This window comes from Dunckerocampus dactyliophorus, chromosome 6 (assembly GCF_027744805.1).
Source record: "Dunckerocampus dactyliophorus isolate RoL2022-P2 chromosome 6, RoL_Ddac_1.1, whole genome shotgun sequence".
NCBI classification, from domain to species: domain Eukaryota; kingdom Metazoa; phylum Chordata; class Actinopteri; order Syngnathiformes; family Syngnathidae; genus Dunckerocampus; species Dunckerocampus dactyliophorus.
Genome location: NC_072824.1, coordinates 29,710,886 through 29,737,610, shown reverse-complemented (window position 1 = coordinate 29,737,610; position 26,725 = coordinate 29,710,886). Strand labels below are relative to the sequence as shown.

The window sequence follows — 26,725 nt, the reverse complement described above, 5'->3', positions numbered from 1 at the left end:
AGGATACACATGACACACTCAGAATACAGACACTACTTCGCTTCTCTTCTGCTTGGCTTTTTTTGTTCATATGTTTTGTGCTTTCCTTCAGGCCATCTTGTCAGGCTTCCTCAAAGAGTTCCCCCAGCCGGTGAAGGACTGCAGCAAACAGATTGTGGATTCGGCTGTCGAGATTTACAACCGCTTGAGTGTGGATCTGCTTCCCACGCCAGCCAAGTCTCACTATGTCTTCAATCTCAGGGACCTCTCCAAGTGTGTCCAAGGTCAGCCAAGTGGTGTTTATCCATGCTGTTTATTTAGATAGATACTTATCTATCAAATATGCTGGTGATGCTGACGCCTGACGGCAATGCTGCACTCACTGTTGAATCCCGCGCCTGATAACCTGACGAGCTGACGCTGGACTGAATTGCTGTAGCTGGCATGCTAACTGTTAGCATGCTAACACCTAGCCCTGACGAGCTGACGTCGGACTGAAATGCTATAGTTAGCATGCTAACTGGTAACATGTTTAGTCTTTATATGTTTATTCATATGAAAATGGCTTAAATGCTAGCATTGCTAACATTAGCATACTAGGAATGTTAACATGATAACTGTTAGTATGGTAACACCTAAAATAAGGAACTGTTCATTTCTTTGTCAGCGACTAAACTTACTGACTCAGCAGGCGATCAAATACTTCTTCCCCGCATGGTAATCCAATTCAAATATTTAATTCTATTTTTTCAGCTTCCTACTCATCGTAACCCGATGTAGCTGCTGTACTTTATTTGTCCACGCTGCCCCTGACCTAGCACACATGTCTTCATGTTTAGGTATCCTGCAATGTGAGTCAAGCCAAGTGCGAGACAAGACCCAGATCTTTCGTCTGTTCTGCCATGAATGTCAGCGGGTTTTCCACGATCGTCTCATCAATGCCCAAGATAAAGAGTATTTCAACACCATCGTCTGCGACACAGCCAGTAAGAGCATTTCAAATACTGCCCAGCGGCACCTTTGAATTCTGTGCAGAATCCCGCACCACTTACTCACGTCTTTTTCTGGCCAGGTAAATATTTTAGTATTAACTTGGAGCCCTCATACTTTGTGACTGAGCCCATCATATTTGGGGACTTCATCAAGGTATGTTTCTATACCGTGGACCCTCTGAAGTCTCAGCAATTCATTCATCGCCCCGTTTTCAAAGTGGATTTCTATGAATTTTGGGCCATATTGTCCTCATCACAAAAGTGAGTACACCCTTCACATTTTAGAAACCATCGAAATAAAACATACCAGTAGCTATAATTTCGTGTTCAGTTTACAGCTTTACAGCTACTATACCAACACGTCGGACGTTGTCGGTCGATCACAAGAATATTAGAAAAAACATGTATTATCACATCAGTGCCCTCCCCTCCAGGAGAGTGACCAACAGGCACGTATTTTATCCACCGAACACGCCCGTGCGCCTCGCTGCTCTCCAGGCTTGCAACCCGTAAGCCCCAGCCGGAGCCCAGTCCCCAAAACCCGGCTGGAGGTGCTAGCGCGGAGGTTAAGAGACAGGGAGAGAGGGAGCGACAGGGTGCGGCGATATGCCTGCTTGCGCAAACAACAGTACAGTAGTTATTGCACGTTAATATGGCCCAAAAATCTGCCTTTGCTACCTCAAAATTAAGGCACAAATATATAATTCCATAGACATGCGCCTCCAAAAAAGATCTTCCAGGTGTGACGACGTGGCTTGTTTAGAGCAGGCTGATGTAACGCATTGACCAGCCCCTTTCTCCTTAACCACCATCGCTCGTCCACAACAACAAGCGAAAAAACTGTGGTTTGCTCATGGAGCAGGAACAGCAGGAACATAGGACATACTGTAGGTTGCTTTGCACGTTTGACAGACATGTACAGGTATGACTTGTGGTGTACTCACCTGTGTTACCAGCCATGCAAGTGCAAGTCCATTTACCATTTTCGATGCAACCTGGACACTGACTCCTGTCTGTGAGAAGGTATAATAAAATATCACTTGGGATGTACGGGTGTGCTCACTTTTGTGAGGTACTGTACCTCAACCACCTGATTTACGAGGGTCTGCTGGATTCACATAAAAATAAAAAAAATCAACACCTGATTACTGTGTTTAAACCAAATTGGCTCGTCAATCGTCCTGCCAACCATGTTATGCTTTTAGGTGGGTGCCGAAAAGGAAGAACGTTTGTACGAGGATCTTACAGACTTGGATAAGATTCAGAATGTCCTTCTGGACTATCTCTGTGATTACAACATGACGTACTCTAAGGAGAGCAAGCTGGTGTTCTTCCAGGACGCCATTGAGCACGTTTCTAGGTACCAAAATCTAAATCCTGCTTGGAGACAGAGAGTACCACAAGCCTTTTCTGAACGACTCATTCCTGTTGTCCGCTTACACCATAATGATTTTCTAGAATTGCTCGCATGATTCGCCTAGAGCGAGGTAATGGCCTGCTGGTAGGAGTAGGGGGCACGGGCAAGCAGTCCCTCACCCGGTTAGCGTCCCACATGTGTGAGTATCAGTGCTTTGAGATTGAGCTGAGTCGAGGCTACAACTACGACAGCTTCCACGAAGACTTGAGAAGGCTCTACAAGATGGCTGGCGTGGACAGGAAAGACACGGTGTTCCTTTTTACAGACACGCAGGTATGAAGTGTGTGTGAAATGAAAACCAAGAGGTCATGCATGCACGTTGAAAGATGCGCTGCTTTACTTGCATCCTTTAGATTGTGGTGGAGGAGTTTCTGGAGGACATCAACAACATGCTAAACTCCGGTGAGGTGCCCAACCTTTTTGAAAAAGATGAGCTGGAGCAGGTGCTCGCTGCGACCCGGCCGAAAGCCAAAGAAGCTGGGATCAGTGAGGAGAACAGGGATGAGGTAATAATAAGAACATTCATATATAATACTAAGCACTGAAAATACTAAGCACTATCAAGCCAATACGCTGGCAGAAATACAATTTTTATTATGCATGTTTACATTCCCCTACAAAGATATGACCAGTCCAGAATTTTTATGGTGGTTTGGTTTAACAAAGAGTGACAGAATAGCAACATAAAAAAAGGTTACATATTGAAATGTGTTTTCATCACCTGCCAACCAGCAAGAATTCTGAGCCCTGCAGACCGACTGTGTGCTCATGAGCCACATATTGGTCACATTTGGTCCTGTTTATTTGGGAAAATACTCCTAACCTCAGCTGCATCTAGACCTGCACAAGACTGAATGGACTACAAGACCATCATCAAGAAGATTGCTGACCAGAGAGAGACCAATACCACCAGCAAGACTGTAGACCTGCACAAGACTGGGATGGACCATAAGACCATCATAAAGACTGCAGTCCTACAAAATATGGAAAAGGACTACAAGACCATCAACAAAACTGTAAAACTGCACAAAAGTGAGTTGGACTACAAGACCCTCAGCAAGACTGTAGACCTGCACAAGACTGGCATGGGCTATGAGACTAGAATGGACCACGAGACCATCAAAGATTTTAGACCTACACGAGACTGGAATGGACTACTAGACCATCATCAAGAATATTGCTGACCAGAGAGAGACCAACACCACCAGCAAGACTGTAGACCTGCACAAAACTGGGTTGGACCATGAGACCATCATAAAGACTGCAGTCCTACAAAATATGGAAAAGGACTACAAGACCATCAACAAAATTGTAAAACTGCACAAGAGTGGGTTGGACTACAAGACCCTCAGCAAGATTATAGACTTGCACATGACTGAATGGACTACAGGACTGGAATTGGACCACAAGACCATCAACAAGATTGTAGTCTTTATATCACGAGACCATCAACAAGATTGTAGACCTGCACAAGACTGGAATAGAATAGTCGACCACTAACAAGATTGTAGACCTGCACGAGACCGGTATGGACTACTAGACCATTAACAAGCTTGTATACCTGCACAAGACCGGACCGAACAAGCAATAAATGCTATTTTTCCAAAGTTCAAAGTTGCTTGAATGAATATTTTTCATTGTATTTATCAAATATGCCATCAGACAATGTGCAGGACACTTTGTTTCATAAAAAATGTATTTTACACTTAATTTTATTGTGCCTTTTGTAAGTGTAATTTCCTGGGGGCATAAATGGCACAGATTCGATGGAATAGCCCATTTTAGTTTTACAGAATAATGGAGATATTTACTGTATACGTTTATCTAACTAAAACTGAATTGTATATATGTTTTATCTGTAGGTGTTCCAATATTTTATCTCGCGGGTACGAGAGAAGTTACACATTGTGCTGTGTATGAGTCCAGTCGGCGATGCCTTCAGATCCCGCTGTCGTATGTTCCCCTCCCTGGTCAACTGCTGCACCATTGACTGGTTTGTGGAGGTAGGGCTAATATTTCTCACCACATACATGTTTGAATTATGCAGCTTTTTGCAATTTTGCAACCTTTTTTTCGTAAATCATGCTGTTTCGTGGTTGAGTATGGTCTATTATGAGCATTTTCAAGCATAAAAATGACAAAAACAACTACAGGTACTTGTAAAAGACGCATTCAGAGGTGTTAGATGTGTAGTAATCTACACTGGTCACTAGGTGTCAGTAATGTTACTGTAATGTTCTGTGAATTTTGCTGTTGAGTTCCTTGATAGAGAACAGCCAGTCAAAAGTAACTCTTCAGCATGAATACTACAATATTTTAGATGAAAATAATGACTATATTGTCTTTCAGGAAGCTCAGATGCTCTCAGTGCCCCCCACATACAGTAACTTGAACCCTGCTTGATGCTGTGTGAATGAATGGCTGTATAAATGACCTACTGAACCTTTTCTCTATCTGCCTTTTTTTATGATGTGATGTCCAGTGGCCCCGCGAAGCCCTGCTCTCTGTTGCTCAGGCGTTTTTCCAGAATGTGGACTTTGGCACTGAGGAGCTCAAGCAGAGCTTCTCGGATTTGTGCGTGGAGACTCACCTCAGCGTCTCCCTCATGGCCGAACGCTTCTACTTGGAGTTGAGACGTCGCTACTACACCACCCCCACGTCCTACTTGGAGCTCATCAACCTCTATCTGTCAATGCTGGAGGACAAGAGGAAGCAGCTCGTGCTGGTGAGGCAAAGCGTCAGAAATGCCTGAAATAATGCATTGCCGTGGCAGTAAAAGATATAATGCTGAATATGGCACCGTCATGCACAGGCGAGGGATCGGGTGAAGAGTGGTCTGACGAAGCTCCTAGAGACCAATGATCTGGTGGCAAAAATGAAAGTGGACCTTTCTGCTCTGGAGCCACTTCTCAAACAGAAAAACATAGACGTTGATGCCCTGATGGAAAAACTCTCTGTGGACCAAGAGAGTGCTGATGAGGTATGGTATGAGGATGTAATCTCAGGCTTTGGTGTATTCCATGCAAGCATCTATCACTCCTTTCCACAGACGCGTCGAGTTGTAAAAGAAGAGGAGGCCATGGCAAAGGTGAAGGCCGAAGATACTCAGGCGATAGCTGATGATTGCCAGAGGGACCTGAACGAGGCTCTGCCTGCCCTGGAGGGTGCCAACCAGGCTCTTAATTCTCTGGACAAGGCTGACATTTCGGAGCTGAAAGTTTTCACCAAACCTCCTGACCTGGTCATGACTGTTATGGAGGCTGTGTGCATCCTCCTCAACTGCAAGTCTGTGTGCCCTCTCTTGCTCTCTTAAAGGAAAAGTGCACTTTTTTGGAATTTCGCCCATCATCCACAATCCTTATATGAGACATGAACACACATGTCGTTCTCTTTCTGTGCACAAAAACAGGTAAAAAGATACAGCTCATTACTGCAAGTAATGGAATGGTAATGGTAGATCTTTGGCGCAACAATGTTAATAATAATAATAATGTTGTGTAGCTTGGTTAATGTGCACGTCACATTATATGTAAATGGGGCGTTGTTTTTTTCAGAAGGCTTTATAGGCAGAATAAGTTTTTCCCATTATGTGCATTTTTAGCTGCGTCTTTTTATCTGTTTTTATATCTTTGGAATGCACAGAAAACAGAAAGACGTGTTTTCATCTCACATAAGGATTGTGGATGAAAAATACCTTGATAACGTGAATATACAGTGGATCCCTGCATATTCGTGATTCAACATTTGCACATGCACAATATTTTTTTTGTATTTTCGGGAAAACCCAACATTTTGTGCTTGTAATGTCCATAATAAGGTCGTTTTCATCTCATTTGCCGCAAGACATGTTGCATTGCAGTTTCCTTTTTTTTTAATTATTATTTTTTATTACTATTATCATAATTATTAAGGATGTCCGATATTGGCTTTTTTGCCGATAACCGATATGCCGATATTGTCCAACTCTCAATTTCTGATACGTATATCAGCCGATCAACATCAAGTATCTCCTGTGGTGGAATTAACACATATCTGTTGTGAAGTTAATGGATACAGCAACAGCAATTAGCTTCTCAACATGGCTGTAAACAACATTGTACAACATTTACATGAACTGATGACCATCAAAAAGTCCAGGGAAGAAAATCAAGTTATGTAAGCCTAGCACTCGCGGTGCAGCAGCAGTGGCGAAGCCAGAAGTTTTTCACTGGGGTGGCTCACATGAGACCATTACTCACATAGGGGTGGCAATAAGTTGATACCGGAAATGTCTAGATGGCCGGCGGGGTGGCCGGAGAGTGACCAGGGGTGGCTGTGGCCACGTCGCTCCGCTACTCTGCAGCAGCACGCTGTATTGGTTTCCACGCCACACTAGAAATTGCATGTAAACAGTAATTCCAGGCCAAAATTAACAAATTTGAACGAAATTCCATATAGTATAGATATTAAAGTGAATTTATATCCTACATACCTTTTATCTAGCCCTGAAGCTACGATCCATGAGTTTGAAAGGCTTAAAGTTGGACTTAACATTCAAAGCCGTCGTATGACTCGAGGTGGTCCAACACTCTGTGTAAATCCGATGCAAAATTGAAGAGGAAATGTAATTTACCTAACAAACATGTATACGAATGAAAATACACCGGATATCATGTGAAAAGCAGCATTTTCACGGATGTCCCCACTAACAGTCGCTTACTTCCAGGAAGGATAGGTGAGGATAGGTACTAGTGAGGATAGGTGGCATAAAAGATGGATGGAATGGAAGGAGCAAGCTAGCTTGCTACTAGCCACCCATGGTTGATGCTGGACAGTAGGTAAATGTCAAAGCTCTCTGAGTGCCTTGGAGGTGGAAAAGCGCTATACAAGTGAAAGACCATTTACCATATATACAGCATTATGTTTATTATTGCCTTTCATTATAGGGAAAAATCCTGATACCGATATTACATTTTTATGCCAACATCGGGCCGATAGTATCAGACATCTCTAATATTGTATATATTTTTATTTTAGATTTTTTATTACTTTTTAGTATTGTGTATTTTGTCTTCTCAATTGTTTTGTATAAATTTCTATCTTTCTAAGTGTTGTGGAATTGGATTAGAGTTGTTGTTTTTTTCTTTGGTTAATTAAATGCATAAATAATATTTAAAAATATATATATACATTGGATCGCTGCACATTTGTGATTCAGCATTCGCAACCCCGCAAATTACAAGTATTTTTCTATTTCTGAGAAAATTTGACATTCTGTGCTCATAATCTCCATAATTAAGCTGTTTATTGATAGGAAAGCCATCTCATTTGCCCACAGGGCATGCTGGAAGCCCATGCGCACACTTCCCCAACAGGAAATTGCCTAGCATGCCTTCTGGGTGGTAAAATAGTAAAAATATGTCTTTTTTCTTAATGTATATTAGCGTGTAAGCATTCCTTTTGCTAACCACATGCAGTGATGCAGTTATATTGGTTGAACCATGAGTGAGGGATGAGTTTGGTTCAATGACCTGTTGGTGACCTGTTGGAGTGCCAAAATAGGCATTTTTTGGCCATCTCATTGTTTTTCGCCCTTTGTGAGTGGCCTAAGAGTGAATAGCAGGGATCTACTTTATACTGTTGACTCTCTAACCTCAAGTCCTTTCAGAAAAAGTGATGTGTTTATAACTTTGTCTTTTCTGTCATTGAAATGATGTTGCATGTGTTCCACCACACAAAGTGCCACTCTGCATGTTGAAATTGCCTTTTCCTTTGTTTGTCCTTGCACAGAACGGACTGGGCCAGTGCTAAAAAGTTACTGGGTGATGCCAATTTCACCCGATATTTGACTGACTACGACAAGGACAATATCAAGCCTCAGGTCCTGGCCAAGCTGCAGAAATACATTAACAACCCCGAATTCGTACCCGAGAAGGTCTGTTTGGATGCTGTGTCCAAAACGTGATTGGTGTTGGTTTTGAGGAAATCATATTTTCCATCGAGTTAGGATTATGGCTTTTGGATCGAGTCTACACAGGCAAAACCTATCCCACCCCAGTTGAAACTGAGCGTTGACATTCAGTGCTATTTATTGATTGAATAAGCAATGCAATCTGACACTCCTATCAGTCACACGTTCCAATACTTTTGCTCACATGAAAAATGGGTGGGTTCTTACTAGGGATGGTTCGATCAATATCGTCAGATTTCTGTGGAAAAATAAACACGTGATCGGCGCGTGCCGATGAACGCCTTTCAAAACCAATCACAAAAAACGATAGCCGTGCAGCGACAGCTCCTACGTGTCTGCTGTGTCACTTGGGGTGCCAACAAAACGACACGTCTCGCATTGAGCCGACAAGGGACGTGCTCTCTCCCGTGTTGCCACGAGAATCCAAACTAGTCTGTAAAACCTTCAGGTTCAGGTTGACAGCTTGACGCAGGCTATGCTAATCCATGCCAGCGTGTTTGATCACTCCCTTACCAAACCTATTGCTGTTCCACTTTTCTTGCATCTCTGTTTACACACTTTGCCTGTCTGTCACTGGCTGTACTTTACATTAGAATTAATCCGCCTAGCTTCTGGTCTTTGGACTCCAAATGTGACTTTTTCAACCCGGCGGCCTTTTTATGTTTAAAACAAACAAGCAATGCGGTTAATTCGGAGCTTGTTTTGCCCCACGGGAAAGCTACTCGTAGATATTACCTTCTTGTGGTACCTACTAACTTTTTCAAGTGTCACTGAACAGTTTTGCTCTTTTGTTGTCATTTGCCTAACTAACTATTTGTGTGTGGTTGTTTAATGACCATAAAGCCTAAAGTTGGTGATATTACAGGGGTCTCCGAGCTCGCCAGCTGATTTTGAGTAGCTCACCAAATATTAGTACAAATATTTATTTGTATTATTTTATTCTGTTGATTTTCTTGAGCTACAAAATTAATTATCGAATGTGTATTCATGTTACTCCAAAACATGCATCAAATTAAATTCAGGTTTGTGTGAAATAGTACAAAAATCCTTTCACACAAATAAAGGCAAAAAAGATCATCCGACCAAACGTTTAGTTCATAGTAATTACCTCAGCCAGCGCAAAAAAAGCGCACACAAGTGTGGAGGTTATGTTTTTGCCAGCGTTTGTCTGTTTGTTTGTTTGTGTTCAAAATAAGTTGAAAAGTTGTGAGTGGGTTTAGATGACAATTTCAGTAATTGCCGGAAAATTATGGGGATATGGAAGAAATTATATTTTGGGGAAATTTTGAGGGTGATCCGGATCACCGTCTGGATCCGGAAATTTTTTAAAGGAGTCTTTAACATTGCGAGGTATATACTGTAACTCCACGAAAAAGTTTCCAACAGGTTCTACAAGATATCAAAGACTGATCCAAAAAATGTAGGATTATTATTTTGGTGTGAATCACAATATGGGGGGCACTATGGCACTATGGCACTTGGCGGAGGTCTGCGCTCAAGTGCTTTTCAGTGCCAGGGGCCCTTGGAATTGTCTAAGGGCGTCCCTGCCCAATAGCATTCATCATAAATAAATTGAAAAATGTACAGTCAATCCATGTGATTGGTATCGGAATCAGCAGCATGAAACTCTGATCGGAGCATCCCTAGTTCCAACAAATGGTGCTGTCCTCTATGTTGTGCATCGGATCCAGGCGTAAAAACCTGGAAATAAAAGCTGAAATGTTCTCAAATTTGGATTTTGATGTCAAACCCAAATGTTTTCAGTCCACAGCACAAATAAAGAAATGTACCTCACTGTTCTAACACTTGCGGAGGGCACTGTTTATGCTGCTGAATTTAACCATTCCAATTTTACATTATGAAGGTGGAGAAAGTGTCCAAAGCTTGCAAGTCAATGTGTATGTGGGTCAGAGCCATGGACATTTATTCCAGAGTCCTCAAGGAAGTTGGTCCCAAGAGAGAAGCGTTCGCCAAAGCACAGGTGAGCAATTTAGTCCACAAACATTGTTAGCATGGCTCTCTGCACTCACAATTACAATTTGCTGAATAAAGTCTTGACGAGTACTGATTAACTGCAATCATTTCCAATGTCTTTGTTTACCGTCCCATGCAGGAGGAGCTAGAGACCACCATGGCGACACTGAGGGAGAAGCAACAACTGCTCCAGCAGGTGGAAGATAAGATCAGGGTTCTCCAGGAGAATTATGACAGCAGCTTGAATGAGAAGCAGGAATTGGGTGATTGCCATGTCCTTTGTACCAATTTGAATACAACTCAAACCCTTTGATAGCATTTGAATAGATTATAATAATTTATTTAGTGTATGTTGGATGATTTATTTTTTCATATGAAATGACTGTCCTTTCTTAAAGTTAACACCATGGCAGTGACACAGGCTCGGTTGACACGAGCAGGAAAGCTAACATCCGCTTTAGGAGATGAGCAAGTCCGCTGGGAGGAAAGTGTCGCCCTGTACGATCAACAGATCATCGATATTGTGGGGAATGTCTTCATTGCAGCTGCTTGCGTGGCCTACTATGGAGCGTTCACCTCTCACTACAGAAAGCTGGTAGGAGCATGTTGCTTATAATATGGACATTTGTGACGATGGCTACTGGTCTACCCTGTGCATTGCAGTTATTTCTGTATAACTGTGTTCTAAGGCAGAGAAAATCATTATTACCTTGTTAAGGCCACACTCACACGAGGCCAATCGCTATTTCTTCTCTTAAGCCTTTCTTCCTGGTTCTTTGGACTGCGCTACTCTCAGAGAAGTAGTCAATGAACACACAATTGAAAAGGTTTTCAAATTTTGTTAAAACATAAGAGAAATATATTTGGTTACCGCGCTGGACTGAAAGTATACAGTCTATATAGCAGTTGCCACACCCCTCTAAAGTGAAAGTTAAGTTTGTGTAGAAGTGACAGTTAAGCTTGTGTGAGTCACAAACAGTGCATCTGTTGTGTGTTTACCTCTTCTTTTTTCCTTCAGTTATCTGTGAGTGTTGTGCAATTGTGGTTGTGCTATGTGAGTGTCTATGGGACGCTATTAGGCTGAACCTTTTGATGCGATAATATCTAACAGTACACTTCCACTCCTTTCATCAGCTTGTTGATGACTGGATATCACAGTGCCAGAACCTGAGCATCCCCATCAGTTCCAGCTTCAGCCTTATCAACATTTTGGGCGACCCATATGTAATCCAAAAGTGGAATGCCGAAGGTCTGCCTCGAGATACAGTGTCCACAGAGAATGGAATCCTGGTGACAGAGGGTCGCCGCTGGCCCCTCATGATTGATCCACAGGATCAGGTGAACCTGTTCATTATGGGAACTTTCAAATTGTATCTTTCGTTGTTTTTTGCATTAATCAGAACAGCCTTTACCCGTCACTTTTATACAGAGGTACAAGCAAAATTGTGCAATCACCCGTCCGTACATATACAACATACCATACAATATGACAGGGGGTAGACAGGACAGGATGACTGGACGATAACAAGGGGGAGAGGAAAGGGAACAACAAGAGGGGGGGAACAAAGAGGACAGGAAAAAAAGCACAATTTACAACATAAGAACTGGAAGATTTGCACCAGGTGACAGGGAAAGGGGGGTAGAGGTCTTCCAGCACAGGCCGGCAGCCAGCCACAGTCGATGCAGCCATATCCGGCGAGTGCTGGACTGCTGTCTCCGGATTCCGTGATACACCAGGGCAGACACCCTTCCTTAATAATGAAACAAAATGATGTTAAACTTTCTAATATTTGTCATTGTGAAATTCTTTCCCCATCAGGCCAACCGATGGATTCGTTCCAAGGAGGCCAAACATGGTCTAAAGGTGATCAAGCTCACTGATCCAAACTTTCTCCATAAACTCGAAAATGGCATCCGTATGGGCATGCCTGTCCTGCTGGAGGAGGTAAAAATACACTCATTTTACAGTAAAACATGCTTAATAGAGTCATGGCCAAACATTTTGAGAATAACACAAGTATTGGTTTTCACAAAGTTTGCTTCTTTGGTGTTTTTAGATATTTTTGTCAGATGTTGCTATGATATACGGAAGTACAAGCATTTCACACGTGTCAAAGGCTTTTATTGACTGTTACCTTAAAGGAAAACTGCACTTGTTTGGAATTTTGCCCAAGCGCTGCACTGGTGGTGTCCCAATGCCGCAGCTAAATCAACTTAGATTCATGCTGTACTTTCTTGGGCGCCCCAAAGCTTTCTTCACAACAACTTTTATGTGTCATTCTCAAAACCTTTGGCCGTGACAGTACACACTGAAAATATACTGTATGTTTAAAATTGCTGTGTAGAACCGTTTCCCACTGTATCTGCTGTCGTGTATTAGTGTGTGATAAGTAGAAATTTTAAGCAAAATGGTGTGATCATGTCTATACTTGTTCTTTCTTTTCTTGTACATGTAGTTAAAGGAGACCCTGGATCCAGCTTTGGAGCCTGTCCTGCTCAAACAGACTTTCATAGCAGGTGGAAGAACTTTGATCCGACTCGGAGACTCGGATATTGACTACGACAAAAATTTCCGGTTCTACATGACAACTAAGATGGCCAATCCCCACTACTTACCAGAGGTGGGGACAGCACCTGCTGGCACAAATCTCCACATTTGCATGTTGAGCTGTTTTCAATTCATGGGGTTTACATTCCGGTGCTACCAGTGAATGGTGAAAATCTGCAAGTAATTGATACTCGCATAAGTATGTCTGTAGCAGGCCTTGGCATCAGTAAACACAGCACTGAGTTCAACTGGTACGATTGTATTTCTTTGTTGGGTACCGTGAAACAAAAACACATACTGTAGCAAAACAACAAAACCAATCTCTTTACATATCAAAGCACATGAAGTTCATACCTTATACCTGTTAATCAAGCATATCAAGTAACAGCTACAATAGTATTTAAATTTGCCGTATCTTAACACAACTTAACACTTATAATTCACAACTACAATAGCATTTAATATATACATACACCACATTTTATTAAAATCACACACACCCCAGTAGCTCTTGAATACAATAACACGCCACTAACATTGAATGCCACATACTTCTGTTCACCTACCAAGGGTGCAAATTAGACGCTAGTAGCCAATAGCCTCATTGAATGGGCACATTTGCCCGACCTCGGACCACCTGCGCTCCCACATACACAAACACTCGCAAAAATGTTGGGCTTATTATCAACTTTGGTTAGGTTATCTGCTCTGCCTGTTGACTAATGTGGCAAAACTGGCATGTGACATCACTGTTTTTTTTTTTCTCTCTCTCCAACTTTATGGGGTGCACCAATGAATAAAATAAACAAATTAGCTCCGCTGGCCACTTACAATGTCTATTTGTAACACACGGCTCGCTCCACCCCACTCCAAACCTCCTGCTAGTTTGACGTTGATGTTGTCCTCCAGTTTTTGGATCAACATTTGCAATAGAAATGATTCTTGTAATTATTAGATTAGATTCAAGTCCCGAACGCTTCCCTCCTCCTTCCAATGTGCCTCACACACTTATTAAACACATTTAAAGTATAAAATGTATAAATGTATCGATTAATTAGCGTTAACATGATTTCTTATGAGAAAAATGTATTTGGTTTGAGTACGTTTCAGTCGTAGTCCGACCTTTTGGAACAGATTAATCACGCTAACCAAGGTTCTACTGTATTACCCACTCGGGTGAATGAGATATGTTTTCTGAAAAAAAATTGCCTATTTTTGGAGAAGAAAAACACAATTGTTTTAACCAAAGATCCGCAAATTTTCAGGGCCGTGAATGCTGAATTGCGAATATGTAGGGATCCACTCTATATATCAATTTTTGAGTATTCCTTTTACTTTTCAGGTGTGCATCAAAGTTACGATCATCAACTTCACTGTGACCAAGTCCGGCTTGGAGGACCAACTGCTTGGGTATTACGCAACATGAAAAAAACATATTTTTGTAATAGCAAGTGGTGACCACTTCACCATTCAATCATTCTTTTCTTAGTGATGTGGTGTGCCTGGAAAGTCCTCATCTGGAGGAGCAGAGGAACGATCTGGTTGTGCGCATCAATAATGACCGCATCCAGCTGAAGGACATTGAAAACCGTATCCTCAAGCTTCTCTTCACCTCTGAGGGAAATATACTTGACAATGAGGAGCTTGTTACCACTCTCCAACAGTCAAAGGTGTTGGAAAATGCTGATTGGACGACTTTGGAGTTCACCATCTTCATGTCAGATGCTTGGATTGTGACTTCTTATCTCCCAACCATTTTTCTATCTCCCTCAGGTGACATCAGCAGCTATCAAACAACGTTTGGAGGAGGCAGAGGCCACTGAATTGATGATCAACAATGCAAGAGAGGGTTACAGATCTGTAGCCACTCGAGGCTCTGTCCTCTTTTTTGTCATTGCCAGTCTCTCTGAGATCGATCCAATGTACCAGTTCTCCCTCAAGTACTTTAAACAGGCGAGCAGACAATACGTGCTTTTAATCGTATGACAGCTTAGGGTGGTATTTTGACAGGAATGGTATTTGTTTCACCCTCCTACGCAGCTCTTCAACACGAGCATCGAGATGTCAGAAAAGAGTGACATATTGGAAGAACGTCTGCAGATCCTCCTGGACCAGATCTTACTCAACTCCTACATAAATGTTTCCAGGGGCCTGTTTGAGCAACACAAACTTATCTACAGCTTCATGTTATGCGTGGAGATTTTGAAGCAGAGAGGTGACATCTTAGACCTTGAGTGGCAGAACTTCATTAGGTCTACTGCAGGCCTGGAAAAGGTGGGTTGGAAAATTTAATTAGATTACATGCTCAGAATGTTTCCTGGTTAAAACCAACAAACAAACAAACAAAAAACACTTGTAAGAAATATGAAGTCTTGGGGGTTAGCAAGGTGTGTTGGTGGGAAGCACTCCGGCTACTTTGAGATCACACTGATCCACGAGCGTTCCCTGATAAAATTCTCCGTAAGAGACACAGATTTTCAGCCGAGGGAATATACTGTATTTGTTCACTTTTTGAGCCGTGCATCAGGAATAAAATGCAATGTGAAATATTAACTTGGCCAGTGTTAGCAGACATATATGTCACAGCGGTCCTTGCATGAGTACTCAGCCCGTTAGTCTTCCTATACAGTGTTCCCTCGTTTATCGCTGGGGATAGGTTCCCAAAATAGCCTGCAATAAGTGAAATCAGCGAAATAGCCAGCATATATTTTTTTGCAATGATTACATACTGTATGTTTGTTTTAAGGCTGTAAAACCTTACACTTTATACACTTCTCAGACAGGCATGAATATTTTCTCACATTTCTCTGTTGTTTAAAGTTCAAATTTAGTTTGAATTTTAAAGAACAACCTACTTGGTTGGATACAAAAAAATCATTAAGTGACTCACACATGTTTCGCTCCTCCGCGCGTGTTAAAGCGTGTTGCCCCTGCCATAAATGCCATAAATGAAAATACTTGTACAGTATAATTGGTATATTAATCAAGTGTTAACTTGCACATTTACACAATCAGCATTATTCTGCTAGCGGTCCTCCGCTGTATTGTTGGCAACAGTGTTGCTTTTGGCAGTAATAATCTTTTTCAACTCCTCATCACGCTACACAATAATGACTTGCTCATCTTGTGTAAAGTACACTGGCTGGGATCGCTTGGCGTTTAAGTGGAAGTAGAGTAATATGACGTGAATGCGCACTGAACACAAAGCCGAGAACCGTACTTGACAAAGTAAGTTGCTAACCAGCGTTGCAGTACCATTTTACTTTTCTTGGGGAACTTCATGTTGAGCACAAAGCCCGGGTTTGTTGAACTTCTTTCACAGTAAATCCCCTAGGTGAGTAGAGAACAAAGGCCTGAAATGTAAATATGGTAGCACTGGCAGTGAAGAGAATAAGTTGCAGGGCATCAGGCTCGACTGTCGGCAGGATTGAATGATAATGAACGACTTATTTGAAACACGTATCATGATTGGTAAATGAAAAATATATGTTATTGTATACAATTAGGCTTCCGTGCATTCTTATGATGACAAGAAAATAGCAACATGACATTTTTTTGGCCAAATCCTCTGAATGACATAACTTTGTCTCCTCCCACACTGATGCAGGGATGTATGGATACTGAAACAGTCCTTTTTCACAAAGTGGAAGCTTGTTATGCTTGGCTTATGTATTGCTTAGAAATATTGACACTTTAGGAAAAACGGTGCATTGTGAATGCATTATCATCATTATGTTAGTTATTTATTATAATGTAATTGCTGTGGAGGTTGAGGGCAAGCGCTTGGGCAAACTGGTTTTCGACAGCCAATTCTGGGACTTGTGACATGGAACGTGACTTCCCTGGAGGGGAAGGAGCCTGAGCTTGTGCAAGAGGTTGAGACTAGACACAGTTGGACTCACCTGAACCCACCTTTTTGGGGTCTGGCATGGGTTTACTAATAGCCCCACAGATTGGTGCCTGTGTGTTCTACTAAGAACAAGAGGGTTACTTCTCTACGCCAACTGGTCGGGAAAAGGGTCCTGACTGTTGTTTGTGCATACACACCAAACAGCATCTCAGAGTATCTAGCCATCTTGGGGTCTATCAGAGTGGTGCTGGAGAGAATCCCCGCTGGTAACTCTCTAGTTCTACTGGGAGACTTCATTGCCCATGTAGACAACAAAAATGTGGCCTGGAGGGGCGTGATTGGGAAGAATGGCCTTCCCGATCTGAACTTGTGTGCTGTTATGTTACTGGACAACTGGCTAACCACAGTTTGTCCAGAACAAACACATTTGGACATAAGGATGTCAACGACTGCACTTAGCACCAGGATAGCCTAGGCCGCAGGTCGGTGATTGACATTGTCGTCGTATCGTCAGAACTGTGTCCACGTGTTTTCATCACACGGGTGAAGAGTGATGTTGAGCTGTCAACTGATCAACACCTGGGGATGACTTGGCTTAGATGGTGGCGGAGGATGTCGAACAGACGTGGAAGACCCAAACGTATAGGAAGGGTTGGCCTGGGATTGTCTGGCGGACCCTCCCGTTTGCTGACTCTTAAAGTCACACCTCCGGCAGAGCTTCGCCAGCATTCCGGAGTAGGACGAGGATATTATGTCTCAATGAGCCATATTCCGTGCCTCCATTGCTGAGGTGGCCGACCGGACTGTGATTGCGACGTGATTGTTGTCGTGGCGTCACCCACCTCAACCCGATAGTGGACACCACAGGTTAGGGGGGCTATCAAGCTGAAGAAGGAGTCTTTCCGAGCATGGATGGCGTGTGGAACTGCTCAAGCAGCTAACACGTACCGGCAGGCCAAGCGGAACGCTGCTTCTGGGGTGGTTGAAGCAAAATCTCGGGTTTAGGAAGTGTTCAGTGATGCCATTAAGCACAGTTTTTGGTCTGCTTTGAAGAACTTCTGGCAGACCGGCAAACTCTCAAACTACTACTGACACACCATCTGTAGGGGAAGCATGTGCGGACCTGTCTATCACCATGGCTGAGGTAACTGAGGGTGGCATAGCTCTGAATTCCTGAAGGCTCTGGATGTTGTGAGACTGTCTTGGTTGATACTTCATCAACATTGCGTGGAAGTCAGGAGCAATACCTCTCAATTGGCAGACCCGACCAGACCAGTGCCCCCTTTTTCAAGAAGGATGATCAGAGTGTGTGTTCCACCTTCATAAGGATCACACTACTCAGCCTTCCTGGGAAGGTCCACTGGAGAGGTAATGGGAGTTTGCCCAACCTGTTCACATGTGCTTTGTCGACTTAGTAAAGGTATTTGGCCGTGTCCGGCATCGTGTCCTGGGTTGGTGGCAGGCTACTACGTACCATTCAGTCCTCGTAGAACCTGAGCAGCAAGGGTGACTTTGATTGTGACAAAATCTAAAATAAATCAGGCTATAAAGATCCCTTTACGCTCATTAAGAAGCCGAATTAAAAGAATAATTGAAGGATAGGCAACTCCAGAGTAATTCACACTTACCATTCTGTGTTTTGAAGGCGACCAATATTCATCTCCATGTCTTAAGGCTTACGTCTATGTTCTGCACGTTCTCTATTTCATCTCCAAATGTTTCTCCCTTTTTTTCTTCTCAAAAACTATTGACACATCGCTCAAATCTTTGCTATAATCACTGTAAACATCCTCTGTCTCGTGCACCACTATGTTTGTTTACCTCAGTGACAGTGCTCCGATGGCGTCACTAAAACTGAACAGCGAGAGCTAGCTGGTGGCGCCATAAAATATCAATTACGAATTTACCATTAGCTTTCAGAACTTTAACAATGTAGAACATAATTATTAACCATATATGTCATATTCAAGCAAAGTTGATAAATCACGTCAGGGACCCTTTAACATTATGCCTCAGAATGAGGAGTGCAGACTCCATTATGTACACAGACTTAAGTACTTATGTTGCCCGATAAAGGGTTAATATTTCATCAAATGAGTTTTTTTCTGTTTGTTGTCATCTGTCCTACTAGCATGTGGAATACTCATAGGTCTGAAACAAAAAATACAAAAGTCCTCAAGTTACTAAAGGTCCTTCTGGACAACCCAAAGTCTTGAGGGGCATTTTGGAGGTGATTTGGACTCCAATTAACCTGACACCAGTATCTACTCTCTTGCTTTTCTCTGCGATGATTGTTGTTTGTCCACTCGGGCCCAACGGCATTCATTTAACACCAATGAATAGAATCACAGAGCAAGGAATTAAAGGAGCTCTGCTTTTATGGATAAGGTTGGCTGCTTTGTAGAGCACAATACAGATTGTTCCACTCACGCCCGGGGGTATATCCATGTATTCATGTGCTTGTGATAGAAGGACTGGGGATGCAGCCTGGTTGGTGTCCCGATTATCATTCTAACAGTGTCCTTTTTTTGTCTTTTGCATTGCATCTTCAATACATTCATCATTCATTCATGTCATTTACCCGCCACTGTCGTTTAATGTCAGAGAAGATCTTAGTTTAGTTTATAGACCCTCCACTTTTGTCATCATCGCTGGTGTCTTATCTGTTAGGAATATCCAGAGCGGCCAGATGTCCCTTGGTTGAGTGATGATTACTGGCAGACATGCTGTGAACTTGAGGAGTCACTGTCCTGCTTCAAGGGCATCTCAAATGAAATCATTGCAACCCATATCGATGTTCAGCTAGGTAAACCCCTGCTACTCACCTATCGCTAAGATCAGTAATATGTTTCTGATTTAGATTATTAACCAGTGCCTGTCACCTTTATTAAGGACGTTTTGAGACATCTTTTAATCCAAAGGAGTGGGAGGGCTATGTGTCGAAGTTGCCACCTCTGGTTGAGTCCAAAGATGGGAAAGAGCAGAGCGGAATCCGAGGCCATTGGAATGAAAGGCTGAGCTCTTTCCAGAAGCTGGTCCTTATCAAGAGCTTCATGGAAGAGAAGGTAGGTTACCAAATTGGAATACATGCTGCTTTGCATAAATGAATCGTCCTGAACTGGACCTTTTTAGTTTTTAATGGAAGATCACATCTTTGTGCATCTTCAATGATGCAGTGATCCTAAAAAAAAGTAACAATGTTGGACATCCTGCATTGTGTGTTGTTTCTTTATGGCATACAGCTGTTAATGAATGAAGAATAACGCTAGCTTTGTTTGAGAGAAGGCACACTTTTGTATTTCTACTATTGCTGTCCTGTTCTGTCAACCGGTCAATGGGCCTCCACCCTTCAGGTGCCATACTTTGGTGGGTGATATCTGAAATGAAAGGTACCAAACTGATATCAAGTATAGTAGAAATTGTGTCTCTTCCTTGTCCAGGTTGTTTTTGCAGCAACAGAATTTGTGATTGTCAGCTTAGGGAAGCAGTTTGTAGAAAACCCACCCATTGATCTCGCTAATCTATACAACGACATGTCGCCATCGACGCCACTCGTCTTCATCCTCAGCACTGGCTCCGACCCCATGGGCGCCTTCCAGCGCTTTGCAAACGAGAGGGGATGTCTTGAAAGGTAAAACACTGTGAAAGATTCATGTTGAGGCTCAGTTAAAGATGACTAATCACTAACTACTGTAAGTTGCACCAGAAGACATTTGCTTTTTTTTTTTTCTTCCCAGCATCTTCAACCGCATATACAGTCAAATAATTGTGGTACACAATAGATGATTTTGCAGTGGTAAATATTAGGGGAGTAACAGTACACTATAACACCCTGCAAACAAAGCGAGACGGAGCGACTTCTCCAAGCCTACACACACACGCATCCAAGGACACTCACACACGTACACATATGCTACACCCTCTCCCTCATCCCACACCTTCGCCATGACATTCACCCAATGCGGACAGGCGGGGTCTGTGGCACGCGCCAAAATATGGCTGCAATTGCTGTAGCTGGGTGCAAGCCTTTGCTGGAACACCTCCACCCCCATTCCCCTCACCTGGTGCAAGTCTTCAAGTTCTTATGTTATAAAGTGTGCTTATTTGTGCCTATGTTGCAGAGGTTTTTTGCCAGTCCCACACTGTACTCCCACATAGGAGCATAGTTTGGAGGGTTTTTTTCCCTCCCCTCTCCTCTTGTTCTTCTCTTTCTCTCTTTCTTCTCTTTATAATATTATATAGTCATATACTAATAATATAGAAACAATAAACAATAATAGAGGCGGAATGGCTCACATGGTAGAATGAAGGTTGCTGGTGCGATTCCCATGACTATCTAAGTGTCGTCGGGCAAAACACTGAACCCCCAGTTGATGCTTATGCTGCGTCATCAATAGGTAAATATAGTAAACTGTCTCAAAGCGCTTTAATTTTATAAATTATAAATGACTAATAATATAATATAATAATATTCTAATAAACATTATAGTTTTTTAGTAAGTTTTACCAGTGCAAGTTATTCTTTAATTTTGAGGAAATTATATGAATTTATTGAAAATTATTTTAAGTTAAATTAATTTAAAAATGCAGCATTAATAGCACCAGTCATTTTCCTTAACATTGCAATAACGTATTAAAATGTTCTGTTCTCTCCAACTCTTAGGGTGGAGTCCATTTCTCTGGGCCAAGGACAAGGGCCCATAGCAGAAAAAATGATCCTGTCAGCATTAGCGAGTGGAGGCTGGGTTTTCTTGCAAAACTGTCATTTAGCCGTCTCTTGGATGCTCCCCATGGAGGAGATCATTAAGACATTTGCTGAGCCTGGTAAAGAAACCACCATGTGTTACGTCATACACACTGTACAATATCGTAACTATTTTCACCAAGCCAGTCATATCTGGAAAGCCGTGGAATACAATCTATCTATTTTCTACCACGTATCCTCCTCACGACAATGACACAACCATTGCTCTTTTATTTTTTCTATATTGACAAAGACATTAATTTAGCTTGCTGTTCTTACACAGACACGTCAATCCACGAGAACTTCCGTTTGTTTCTCAGTTCCATGCCCACCAAAGTATTTCCAGTTACAGTGCTGCAAAACTCTGTCAAGGTAAAAACACACACACAGCGACAGCATATACACTCCTGATTCAAAAGACCAGCTGAACAATTGCAAGCATTTACATTTTGCACTGTTGGATCATAAGGAGGGTTGAAGTAGAGCTTCAAAATGCAAAAAGAAGAAATGGTAGTGAGATTTAAAAAAATATAATTTTGTGAGCATTTTATTAATTTATTGATTAAAATTTTAAATTTTAAACATTTTTAAACATTTTTCTCCAGCTACTCCGGTTTCCTCCAACATTCCAAAGGCTAATTGGAGACTCTAAATTGTCCATAGGTTTGAATGTGAGTGTGAATGGTTGCTTGTCTATATGTGCCCTGCCATTGGCTGGCGACCAGTCCAGGGTGTACCCCACCTCTCGCCCAGCATACCCCCACGACCGGCATAGATAAGATAAGGGGCATAGAAAATGGATGGATGGCACCACCCATAATGTACTAGCTCTCGCTGTTCAGTCTAATTTCCGGAAGTGACACCATCGGAGTACTATCACTCACGTAAACAAACATAGAGGTGTACAAGACAGAGGATGTTTACAAATTTGAGTGATGTGTAAAGTTTTGGAGGACAAAAGAGCGGAGAAACATTTGGAGATAAAATAGAGAACTTGCAGAACATGGACTTCAGCCTTAAGGCATGGACGCCTTCAAAACACAGAATGGTAAGTCTAAATTACTCTGGAGTTTATCTTTCAATTATTGTTTTAAATCAGCTTCTTAATGAGCATAAACGAGTCTTAATAGTTGCAGCCCCGTTATACACATTTATATCACGTGTATAATGCTTTACAGCCTTGATGCTATCATGGAATACTGTTTAGAAGACATTATGTAAACAAGACATGACTTACTCTGTTCTGTGGCAACTTTGACATTGTTCTTTTTTTTGTTTTTTGACTTTTTTGTGTGTTTTTACTGTACTTTTCAAGCCAAATGCATCTTGTAAAGGTGTTCCTTCATAGCAGTCACCAGTGAAATGATCAATGCAAAGAGAACTCAAGGTGGGCATCCATCTCTCTCTGATTTGCACTTGTTTAATTTTTTTTGGTGTTAAACCTTCCTCTTTTGGAAAAGAAAACAACCTTCCAGCGTCACTCGGAGACTATGAACATCCAGCAGCAACACAACATTTTGGCATGATTACTATTTGGATGAAAAATATAGTGAATCAAGTCGACAATCTACTATTACAAAATAGGTATTTATAAGTATTTATAGTTTGCTTGTGTCTGCTTTTTCAGGTGACTAATGAACCTCCCAAAGGCCTACGAGCCAACATTCGGCGAGCCTTCACCGAGATCTCCAGCAATTTCTTTGAAGAACATGTGCTAGGGCTGCAGTGGAAGAAGATGGTTTTCGGAATCTGCTTTTTTCATGCAATCATTCAGGTTGAAAAGTTTAGCATTACTGCCTTAAAAAGACACTCTGATGTTGTTCTCTCCTTTACTTTCTGTTTGTGTATGTTTGTACAGTATGTTTGATCCAAATGATGTTTTTATATGCACTTTAGGAGCGTAAGAAGTTTGGCCCTCTGGGCTGGAACATCCGCTATGAGTTCAGTGACAGTGACAGGGAGTGTGCTCTGCTCAACCTCAACCTGTACTGCAAAACTGGCACTATTCCTTGGGATGCTCTCGTATACATCACGAGTAGGCAAACTCTAATACACGACAGCTATACTTCTATCTTAGTAAAGGTTGAAATCGTCAGAACTTTAAATTTCAAAAACATGCCTTTTGCATTAATGCACACAGCTTTGGTAAATCATAGCATGCTTACATGCTTTATAGTGTCCTCCTGATAGGCAAGAGGTCCATTTTTATATTCTCTGATCTTTCAATAATAGCAATTGACTTTTGTATATGTAAAACGACATGTCGCGATATCCTGAGTGAATAAATGAAGTGTCTGTATGTGTCCCCAGATGAGATCACGTATGGAGGCAGAGTGACAGATGTCTGGGACCAACGCTGCCTCAGGACAATCCTTAAAGGCTTCTTTTCACCAAAGACCCTTGAGCCTGGCTACGCCTTTTCAACATCTGGTACCTTTCACTTTCCAACACTCTTCATCGGCTTGACAGTTGAATAAAACAATTTACATACACATCATAATCGGAAGGTTCTTTTTGTGTATAAGGCATCTACTACGCCCCAGAGTCAGAAACCATGGACCTATATGTAGAGTACATTGAGAATCTTCCAATCATTGATGACCCTGAGGTGTTCGGCATGCATGAGAATGCCAACCTTGCCTTTCAGGTAAGGAGCATCACTGAAATGAAAGCTGGAGCAAGAAAAAAAGTGCAATTGTTTAATTTTATGAACTTTAAAGAAGTCACATTCAGAGGAAGGAATTTTTAGAACTGAGAACATGGAGTTCTAAATATTCCCTCAAAATGAATACCGATAATACAACCATCAATGTATAAACCCCTGGCATGCTAAACTATCCAAATTAGGGGCTCATATAACTCGTTCGTACTCCAAGGTTTCAGGTGTGAATGGGTAGCAGGTGTGTTAAATTTGTTATCGCTCTCACACCCTCTTATACTGGTCACTGGAAGTTCAGCATGGCGGTTCATGGCAAAGAACTTTCTGAGGAAGTGGAAAAAAGAATTGCTGCTCTACATAAAGATGTTCTAGGCAATAAGAAGATTAAGAAGAACCGTGAGTAATTAGGACGCCCATAAAGATGTCTATTTTTGACACAAGGCTTATTAGAGCCCTCTAGATATGCAATAACACCCCTGTAGTCACCTTTACACTTCTATTACCCAATATAGTAGACATAATAAGAGAAATTAAGCCATTTGAGACATAACTAAGACTCATGCTTACGTGTGTTGTAATAAATGTGTTCTGGACGTGTGGAGGACAGGAAGGGGTGTCGGATTCAGAGTTGAGTTTTAGCCTGGAGTTGATCATGGCTGCAACAGTAGCCGATATTATTTTCATAATTATTATTATGATGATTATTATGGTATTAGGGATGTCCGATAACATCGGGCCACTGATATTATCGGCCCGATGTTGACATAAAAATATAATGTCGGTTGATATCGGTATCGGGTTTTTCCCTGTAATGAAAACTGATAATAAAAAAATTGCTGTATATTTTTAGGCCTATGGGCTGCTGTACTTGCCGTCATGGAGGCATCCAGCGGCGCCAATACGTGTAAATACTTCGCCACGTCCTGTGTTATTCCTCGCAGTTGGAACTGGGCTTGATATGTTGAAACCATGGCCGTGGGTGTGCCGCAGATAGCACAGACGTTAGCTAACTCAGGTGCCAGCATGGTCTTGTTGTCACTGTTGTCAGTCGACATTTTTACCCACGTCGAGGGTCACCAGATGCGATTCACAACAATACAGGAGTCAAGGTAGGTGCCACCAATCAGTTTACTCTCAACTCAACAAGCAACAACTCTTTAGCAATAGCTAAGTGGTTACAACAACATTATACACTTTATTATTCTTCAAGAGAAATGTTTCAAATGTCTACAACAATATTGTGGGTCACCACAGTGTGTTAATTCCATGACATATGTGATGTTACACATATCAGTATCGGTTGATATCGCAATCAGAAATTGAGAGTTAGACCATATCGGCAGATCGGTTATCAGCAAAAAAGCCAATATCGGACATCCCTAGTTATTATTATTGTGCCTGTTGTGAGAGCATTCAAACCTGCAATAAAAGCCTGTTGTTCTGGCGATCAAGTCTGATGCTTGTGTGTTTCACCGAACATTACAGTAACATTGCTGACACCTTGTGACCAGTGTAGATTACTACATATCACAGCATCTTTGAATGTGTCCTCTGAGTGCCTTATATTTGTATTTTAATTATTTAGCCATTTAAAATAATATAATATCATGCAGGCATTGAAATTCTTAATTTAGGCAAAGAATACATACAATTTGCTTAAATATGCACATTTTTTGTGGCGACTGACGAGTGTACTATCGCTAAATTACAAACAACTTTTGTAGAATAAATGGTCCAGTAAACCTCAGTTTCACCTTTTTGATGCAAATATACCCAGTCTATAAGGCAGTAAGAAAATTGTGCAAAATGACTGCACATGCCTTTGTTTGCCTCCACAGCGCCAAGAAACCATGAATCTCATCAACACCATTCTGGACGTGAATCCTCGCTCTTCAGCCCAAATGGGAGCCAAAAGTAATGACGAGATTGTGTGCGAACTTGCTGACTCCATACTTGCAAAGCTACCTGGTATGCATTATTGCCTTTTATACTTTTATTCCAGACAATGTCTGTCATTATGATTAAAATGTGTTATGCAAGGCTGCATTGTGTCCTTCAATTGTCTGACTGTGTGCATGTGTGTGCAGAGAGCCTTGACATGGACGAGGCCATCGAATCTATTTTTGAACGAGATGATAACGGTCGTCTCAACTCCTTAACAACTGTGCTGGGCCAGGAGGCTGACCGCTTCACTAAACTGGTGCGATTGCTAAGGGTATGTACACTTTTAAATGACACACACGATTTCATTTTTGCATTGTTTATGTCTTGTTACCGATTAGTGGCCACTCTTCCCGTGGAATGAGACAATCTTTGGGGGAGTAATGCTATGACATTGTTGGAAGCAGATGATAGGTGATGCTGCACGCCTTTCTTGTGTGACGTAGATGGCTTCTTTCACACATCTTTCAAAACAGCGACCCACCCTGTCCAGAATTTGAACAAAGATTTTCTTTTTGAGATGCAAATGAACTGGACGCGGTCTATTAATAGTCAAAAATTTTGAAAGACAAGTTTATGTAGTATTCTGGTCACTCGGCGTCAATAATGTTACATTGCTGAGACATGAGATTACATGAAATTACTGCATGGAGTCAGCCATGGCATGTCCA

General features: G+C 41.9%; 1 protein-coding gene across 6 annotated transcripts in view; it reads left to right on the top strand.

Annotated features, from left to right (window-relative positions):
* dnah6 (dynein, axonemal, heavy chain 6) overlaps nt 1-26,725 on the top strand; it is a 67,542-nt gene that overhangs the window by 35,626 nt on the left and 5,191 nt on the right. For 3 of the 6 annotated variants that reach the window (XM_054779058.1, XM_054779059.1, XM_054779060.1), the window contains 32 exons: nt 92-263; nt 819-965; nt 1,052-1,125; nt 2,177-2,331; nt 2,430-2,661; nt 2,742-2,894; nt 4,251-4,391; nt 4,871-5,113; nt 5,201-5,368; nt 5,438-5,673; nt 8,158-8,302; nt 10,203-10,319; nt 10,452-10,575; nt 10,711-10,907; nt 11,447-11,650; nt 12,132-12,257; nt 12,769-12,933; nt 14,203-14,270; nt 14,350-14,530; nt 14,634-14,813; nt 14,901-15,134; nt 19,381-19,516; nt 19,603-19,775; nt 20,151-20,341; nt 21,374-21,534; nt 21,738-21,826; nt 23,082-23,228; nt 23,351-23,489; nt 23,765-23,884; nt 23,980-24,101; nt 25,952-26,081; nt 26,201-26,328. In XM_054779058.1, the coding sequence (XP_054635033.1) occupies nt 92-263; nt 819-965; nt 1,052-1,125; nt 2,177-2,331; nt 2,430-2,661; nt 2,742-2,894; nt 4,251-4,391; nt 4,871-5,113; nt 5,201-5,368; nt 5,438-5,673; nt 8,158-8,302; nt 10,203-10,319; nt 10,452-10,575; nt 10,711-10,907; nt 11,447-11,650; nt 12,132-12,257; nt 12,769-12,933; nt 14,203-14,270; nt 14,350-14,530; nt 14,634-14,813; nt 14,901-15,134; nt 19,381-19,516; nt 19,603-19,775; nt 20,151-20,341; nt 21,374-21,534; nt 21,738-21,826; nt 23,082-23,228; nt 23,351-23,489; nt 23,765-23,884; nt 23,980-24,101; nt 25,952-26,081; nt 26,201-26,328 (4,998 nt within the window). Of the gene's footprint in view, nt 1-91; nt 264-818; nt 966-1,051; nt 1,126-2,176; nt 2,332-2,429; nt 2,662-2,741; nt 2,895-4,250; nt 4,392-4,870; nt 5,114-5,200; nt 5,369-5,437; nt 5,674-8,157; nt 8,303-10,202; nt 10,320-10,451; nt 10,576-10,710; nt 10,908-11,446; nt 11,651-12,131; nt 12,258-12,768; nt 12,934-14,202; nt 14,271-14,349; nt 14,531-14,633; nt 14,814-14,900; nt 15,135-19,380; nt 19,517-19,602; nt 19,776-20,150; nt 20,342-21,373; nt 21,535-21,737; nt 21,827-22,769; nt 22,842-23,081; nt 23,229-23,350; nt 23,490-23,764; nt 23,885-23,979; nt 24,102-25,951; nt 26,082-26,200; nt 26,329-26,725 lie in introns of those variants that run through there. The other 3 variants (XM_054779061.1, XR_008570677.1, XR_008570678.1) reach the window with 3 other exon arrangements.